The sequence below is a fragment of the Choloepus didactylus genome, chromosome 7 (genome assembly GCF_015220235.1).
Source record: "Choloepus didactylus isolate mChoDid1 chromosome 7, mChoDid1.pri, whole genome shotgun sequence".
NCBI classification, from domain to species: domain Eukaryota; kingdom Metazoa; phylum Chordata; class Mammalia; order Pilosa; family Megalonychidae; genus Choloepus; species Choloepus didactylus.
Genome location: NC_051313.1, coordinates 114,455,247 through 114,462,379, shown reverse-complemented (window position 1 = coordinate 114,462,379; position 7,133 = coordinate 114,455,247). Strand labels below are relative to the sequence as shown.

The window sequence follows — 7,133 nt, the reverse complement described above, 5'->3', positions numbered from 1 at the left end:
AATATAACGTGAAAACGCTGATTAAGTCAATCGTACCCTTCCACCCTCGTTATGATCAGGCATTTTCCTCTTCTCGCCCTCACAGAAGGGGCTGTGACAGCATCTGGCATCATAATACTAACATTTGTTTCGTGCTTTCCTATTTACGGAGCACTTTCACACACATCACTTCTTAGGAATCAGGATTCACTGGTAGCTTTCTGCATTTTTAAAATAAAAGTATGCTTGAGAATTTGGGGCTGATCTTTTCACCGGCTGTAACAACCAAGATCTGTTTAAGTCCACTCCAGAATCAGCGGAGTTCTCCCCCAGTTTATTTCCAGGCCCGAGACACCTCCACTCCCTCTGAGAAACCGCCGTGACTCACATATTGCAAATCTTCGCCCCCTACGCGCCCCCCCAACACACCCAACCCCCCGAGAAGCCCCAACCGGCGCTGCGGCGCATTGTCAATCCGCCCGACAAGACTTGGAGGTCTCGGGTCTGAGTCACACAGAAAGACCACCCTCGTCGGCTTCCCCACACACAGTCCCTCACAGCCTGGCGTACCCGCCGCCCGGCTTCCCCGCCTGACAACACCAACGCCCGTCATAGCCGCGCAACTTGTTATGCTCCAGCTAGAGCCCTTGACCCAAAAACCTCCGCGAAACGTAGAGCGGCAGAGCCGGCCCCGGGCGGCCTTTGATGGCTTTGTTATTGTTTGGGTTTGAATCGATACGCCCCTCCCCATCCTTCCTCCCCCGCGGCCAGGCACCCAGCTCCCGCCTCCCCTCACGCCTCGCGCCCCTCCCCCTCCATTTTGGCGCCTTTTCCTTCCCGCCACGTCGTGGCGGCGTAGAGATCATTCTGACCGAGCGAGCGGGGCGGGGAGGGGGCGGGGCGCGGGCGGGGCGCGTCGTTTTATGCAGATCAGCCGGCCTCTGGTTGGCTGGAGATGCGCCGGCGGGGGTGGGGCCGGGGCGCGGCGAAGGAGCGCGCGGGGCGGGGGCTGAGGGGAGTTGCCCCATCCCGCCGCTTCCCCACCCCCTCTCCTCCCTCCGCCCGCCCGGCAGCCCCGCTCCCCGCCTCGGCCTCCCGGAGAGGCCCCGCCCCATCCCCGCCCGCCCTCGCGCCCCCCCGCCGGCGCGCTCCGCCCCTTTACTCCTGGCGGCGGGGCGAGCCGGGCGTCTGCTGCAGCGGCCGCGGTGGCGGAGGAGGCCCAAGAGGACTCGGCGGCAGCGGCGGTGGCGGCGGCGGGACCGGCGGCAGCAGAAGCGGCAGCTACGAGACCCCTGTCCCGCGGCCCAGAGCGCTCTGCCCCACAAGCCCCCCGAGCCGCCCTCCGCGCAGCCTGACCCCGCCGGCGCGCCCTCCCGCCGCCAGCCCCGGCAGCGCCCCCAGTCGTCCTCAGACTCGCCCTCGGCCTTCCGCGCCCGCCGCAGCCGCAACGCCACCCGCAGCCACAGCCCCAGGAGTAGGCATATCCACCAGCACAACCCCAGCCCCGGCTCCTCCTGCTGCTCCTCCAGGCACGGTCCCTACGCCGAAACCCTGGAGGTTGGGATGCTCTTGTCCAAAATCAACTCGCTTGCCCACCTGCGCGCCGCGCCCTGCAACGACCTGCACGCCACCAAGCTGGCGCCCGGTGAGCGCCCCCCCCGGCCCGGGGTTGGTGGGCTGGGGGGTCTGAGGCGCGCGGGCCGGCACTGAGTCCCCTGTCCCCTGTATCTCCCTCTCCTAGGCAAGGAGAAGGAACCCCTGGAGTCGCAATACCAGGTGGGCCCGCTACTGGGCAGCGGCGGCTTCGGCTCTGTGTACTCCGGCATTCGTGTCGCCGACAACTTGCCGGTGAGTGGGGGGTGGGGGGCGTGCGGGAGGCGCCAGGGCTTGCTTTGATCCCGGCGAGGGGACCTAACAGGGACTCTTTGGGGCTTCCAGGTGGCCATCAAGCACGTGGAGAAGGACCGGATTTCCGACTGGGGAGAACTGGTAAGTGTCCTGGAAGGAGCGACCCCCGGGAGGGGTGGGGTGGGAGACGCATCCCTCAATTCACCCCGCCTAACGCGACCCTCATTACCCCTGCAGCCCAATGGCACCCGAGTGCCCATGGAAGTGGTCCTGCTGAAGAAGGTGAGCTCGGGCTTCCCCGGCGTCATTAGGCTCTTGGACTGGTTCGAGAGGCCTGACAGTTTCGTCCTGGTCCTGGAGAGGCCCGAGCCGGTGCAAGACCTCTTCGACTTTATCACGGAAAGGGGGGCCCTGCAGGAGGAGCTGGCCCGCAGCTTCTTCTGGCAGGTGCTGGAGGCCGTGCGGCACTGCCACAACTGTGGGGTGCTCCACCGCGACATCAAGGACGAGAACATCCTCATCGACCTCAATCGCGGCGAGCTCAAGCTCATCGACTTCGGGTCGGGGGCTCTGCTCAAGGACACCGTCTACACGGACTTCGATGGTGAGCCAGGCCCCCGGGAGGGAGCTGCCCAGGTGACTCGGCCGAGCCCGGAGGCCCCCGCCAGCCGCCCTCCTCCCTCTCCGGCCCTTTGTAAAGGTCATCGGGCACCCTGGCTCGATGCTAGGAGGGGTGGGGCGAAGGAGAGCTTCCCAGCGTAGTAAGGCCCGGATTTCAAGCCAGCTGAACCTGTAATGTTTCTAGCAGGATTTGATTTTTTAAGTGGAGTTCAGTGGGTTCCCAGTTTCCCCGATAAATAAGAGGTTATGGGCAATCGGCTGTAGCCCAGATTTTTGAAGTATGACCTAGTTTCCCCGCCTATAAAAGGATGGGAGGAGAGAGCGGGAGAGATGAAAATCGATGCCGGTTTTGTGATTTTTGTTTTGTTTTATAAGGAAGTAAGTTTACTGTGGTAGTTTTTAGAGCTACAGTTCCCCTCCCTCCCCCTTTCATACAGGGAGGGATAAGGAACATAAACAGGAGTTTCACTAAATAATTAATTTTGTTAATTTTTTTCTGGGGGGTGGTTGCGGGGTAAGGGAGTCGGTAACGAATGTTGTGAAATACGATCTGTTGATGCTTTGAAAATTAGTTGGGTGTCTACAGAGAATGCAAACCTACCGTAGGGAGGGGCTTAGAGCGGGTTCTTTAAGAAAAGAAGGAATGAAGAGCTTTGAGATCAAAGTAAAGGAGGGTGGGTCATCCTCTGAGCGGCTTAACCTAACAAACGACAGCCTTTCAAAACTTGTGACTTGGGCTTGTGGCTTGTGTTTCTTTGCCCTTGGAGGACGCTGGGTTGGGCTGCATTTTTTGTATTTAACAGTTAATGGCTGGCTGTGTCCTCCCATGTTTTTTCCTTCCAGTCTTTGCTGCCCCCTGGTGAGCATCAGAGGGATGGCCCCCCCCTTATTTTTTTACAACCCAAAGTTTGTAAACAGGAATCACGTGGTCTGAAACCAGCCTTGCCGCACAGTCTACCTTTCCAGTTTGGGGAAGAAAGGGTGTGGGTGTCTGGGTGGGGAGGAAGGCCTCCCAGAGGGCTCCCTGTGTTGTGCAAGTGTCCTTGCCTGGGTGATATCTGATATGAGAACCTCTCCCTGGCTCCTGGGCAACATTTAATGTAGTTTGAGTATAGTGTGTGGCATACTTCCCGTAATTGTGCAGACATAGATTCATTCATTCTTCTGTGGGTGGTCCCACCACATACAGTATTCACGATTTGGGTCTGCAGGAAGCCCTGTTTGTTTCTTGGAGCAGTCTGTAAAGAGTTTTGGTTTATGGTCGGGGCTGGTAGAGAGGTGGGTAATGCTTTGGGTTGGAGAGATGCCAACCACTCCCCTTTTAGCCCAGGAAAGATAAAATGGAGTTTAACCAGTTCTTGAAGGAAGAGGTTAGTGCCCCCCCACCCCCACCCCATGAAGAAGCTGTAGGTCTACAGAAAAGGGAGAGTTATTTAGCATACCACTCAGTTGCTTTGTATTTATTTTTGCTGAAAGCATGTTTTCCCTCCTTATTCCTCTGGCTGGCAGGGACCCGAGTGTATAGTCCTCCAGAGTGGATCCGCTACCACCGCTACCATGGCAGGTCGGCAGCCGTCTGGTCCCTGGGGATCCTGCTGTACGACATGGTCTGTGGAGATATTCCTTTTGAGCACGATGAGGAGATCATCAGGGGACAAGTATTGTTCCGGCAGAGGGTCTCTTCAGGTAACTTCTAGGAGCTCCTTTGAGGAGAAACCCAAACATTCACAAGGCTGTGACTCTTGGGTACAGTCCTTCAGTTCTGGAGAGCTTCACTGGGTGTGCTGTGACCTTTGGGTTAGCAGAGTCCTAGGCCAATGATTTATACTTGAGCTGGCCCTAGGAATCACGTGGGTTGCTTCAGAGCTTTTCTTGGGAGGCTGGAGGAAGAACGTGTGTGAGTGGTTTCTCTTGAGTTTATTATAATCTTTTTAAAGTACCGACAGAGACTTGATTCCTCAATTCTCTGTTTTGCCAGAAAGTAAAAAGTTGAGGGTGCTTTTCAGCTTTCCCCTTAAGGCAATAGCTCTAAATATTGCGGTTCCAGTGACCTCATTGTGGGTGGTGTTCGTGTTTGTAAGTTGGAAGGTGAATTGAGTCACCTCATCACGCTCAGTGGTGTCTCATCAAAATCCCTTGTCATCACCTTTCCTATTTCTGGTGAGTGGGTGGGTGGGTGTTGTGGGAAAGGCCCCAGCTATTGAAGTTTGAAAACCACAGGTTTAAGAGAGGAGCCTTGGTTTAGCTGAGAGCAGACTGGAGGATCCAAGTATTAGTTCAATACCTTCCCATTGGAGAGTACCCAGCACATAGCTGATGTTCTGGAAAGTGTGTGGCTTCCTTGAAACCCCAGACATGTGGGTCCTGGAAAGCAAATTGCAGATTCCTTTTTATTGCAAAAACATAGTTGAGTCATTTCTAACCTCTGTCTATCCTGCTTTCTGCAGAGTGTCAGCATCTCATTAGATGGTGCTTGGCCCTGAGACCATCAGATCGGCCATCCTTTGAAGAAATCCAGAACCACCCATGGATGCAAGATGTCCTCCTGCCTCAAGAAACTGCTGAGATCCATCTCCACAGCCTGTCACCAGAGCCCAGCAAATAGCAGCTTTTCTGGCAGGTTCTCCTCTCCCTGTCAGATGCTTGAGGGAGGGGAGGTTTCCATCTCCAGCTTCCCAAGTACCAGTGATACTTCTCGCCAAGCAGGACAGTGCTTGATACAGGAACAACATTTACAACTCATTCCAGACCCCAGGCCCCTGGAGGCTGCCCCCCGACACTGGGGGGAGAGACTCCACTCCAGGCGTCCTAGACCTCAACTCCCATAGATGCCCTCCCCTTCTCATAGGTATCCAGCTTTGCTGGATTTCTGCAAAATCCCTAGGGTGGGGGGTGGGGGTGGGTCAGAACCCTGTCATGGAACTGTTCCCTTCATCATGAGTTCTGCTGAATGCCATGATGGGTCGGGTAGGGGGGAAACAGGTTGGGATGGGATAGGACTAAGCACCATTTTAAGTCCCTGTCACCTCTTCCGACTCTTCTGAGTGCCTTCTGTGGGGACTCCGGCTGTGCTGGGAGAAATACTTGAACTTGCCTCTTTACCTGCTGCTTCTCCAAAAATCTGCCTGGGTTTGGTTCCCTCTTTCTCACCCCACCCCCCCCACCACTCCCATCCCTTTTTCCTTTATATGAAAGGTGCCATGGAAGAGGCTACAGGGCCAAACGCTGAGCCACCTGCCCTTTTTCTGCCTCCTTTAGTAAAACTCCCAGTGAACTGGTCTTCCTTTTTGGTTTTTACTTAACTGTTTCAAAGCCAAGACCTCACACACAAATGCACAAACAATGCAAATCAACAGAAAAGCTGTAAATGTGTGTACAGTTGGCATGGTAGTGTACAAAGAATTGTAGTTGATCTAATTTTTCTTCATTTTGCCTTTAAGTTATTTTACCTGTTTTTTTTTTTTTTTCTTTTTCTTTTTTTTTGGACAGATGCGCATTCTAACCTGGAGGTCAATGTTATGTATTTATTTATTTATTTATTTGGTTCCCTTCCTGCTCCAAGCTTCCACGGCTGCTGCCCTAGTTTTCTTTCCTCCTTTCCTCCTCTGACTTGGGGACCTTTTGGGGAGGGCTGCGACGCTTGCTCTGGTCATGGGGTGACAGGACTCAGGCGGGACAGCTGCTGCAGTTCCCTGACTGCTGTGGGGCCCCTCACCCACTTACCCAAGTGGGTCTGGGTTCTGTGGGTGATGGGGGAAGGGCGTTGCTGACTTGTGTGTAGAGGATAGAGATATAAAAAGCAGTTCTGGGTGGTGTGCCTTCCAGATCCTCTCTGGGGCTGTTTTGAGCAGCATGTAGCCTGCTGGTTTTATGAGTGAAATACTGTACAGGGGAATAAAAGAGATCTTATTTTTTTTTCTTTTATACTTGGCGTTTTTTGAATAAAAACCTTTTGTCTTAACTTGTGGCTTCTAAGTGTTGTCCATGCAGAGGCTTGCTAGCATGTGTTTGGTGAGCACCTGGTAAGTGCCAAAACCCTGCTTTAGGAGAAAGGAAACTTTTTCCTCAAGTCTGATTTCCTTCAACAGGAATCCTGGGATGGTCACCTTTCTGAAATTAAGGTATGGTCAAGGGGTAGGGCCAATATTGTGTGGACAAGCTTTGTTGTGAGAGGCCCAATGAAATCCGCACCTCCATTCCTGACCAAATTCTAGAGCTTTGCTGTCTAATACAAAACAGCCCTATTTAGTTTCTTAGTGGCGCTACCTACATTTCAAGTGTTCAGTAACCACTTGTGGCCAGTACCTTATTGGACAGTTACAGATGGAACATTTCCATCATCATAAAAGGTTCTATTGGGCAGTGCTTCCCCTCAGATACCAAACATACCCCTACTTACTAAACAACTGAAACTTTAAAAAATTGCTCCTGTTAGTAAAGTGTACCCTAGATAGATGTTAAGCTTACTGAAAAACTTACTTGAATTACTTTCATTAGCTCCTGATTCAAGTTACCTTCATTTCATCATTTGCAATAGTAGATGGATGGAAATGTGCATTTTCATCCCAAAGCAGGGCTTCCCCCCACCCCCTTCAATGTGCTTGAGAAAGTACTTGTCCTGGGAGGAGGTGAAATGTTAGCTCTGCCATTTCCTTAATGCTTGTTCTTGGATAATTAGTATTTTC

General features: G+C 53.5%; 1 protein-coding gene across 1 annotated transcript; it reads left to right on the top strand.

Moving 5' to 3' along the window:
- Window positions 1-1,155: 1,155 nt before the first annotated feature.
- On the top strand, window positions 1,156-6,409 carry PIM1 (Pim-1 proto-oncogene, serine/threonine kinase). Its single transcript, XM_037844438.1, has 6 exons — window positions 1,156-1,624; window positions 1,721-1,827; window positions 1,918-1,968; window positions 2,065-2,431; window positions 3,958-4,134; window positions 4,896-6,409. Exons 1-6 carry the CDS (start codon window positions 1,543-1,545, stop codon window positions 5,051-5,053), a joined length of 942 nt encoding a protein of 313 aa, XP_037700366.1. The 5' UTR covers window positions 1,156-1,542; the 3' UTR covers window positions 5,054-6,409.
- Window positions 6,410-7,133: the final 724 nt, after the last annotated feature.

What these genes read in the sequence shown, in the direction of transcription:
- PIM1 (XM_037844438.1), top strand. Translation starts at nt 1,543, where the DNA reads ATGCTCTTGTCCAAAATCAACTCGCTTGCCCACCTGCGCGCCGCGCCC. An exon ending in TTTCCGACTGGGGAGAACTG is followed by an intron (nt 1,969 to 2,064) that starts GTAAGTGTCCTG and finishes TTACCCCTGCAG; the next exon opens with CCCAATGGCACCCGAGTGCC. An exon ending in CCGGCAGAGGGTCTCTTCAG is followed by an intron (nt 4,135 to 4,895) that starts GTAACTTCTAGG and finishes TGCTTTCTGCAG; the next exon opens with AGTGTCAGCATCTCATTAGA.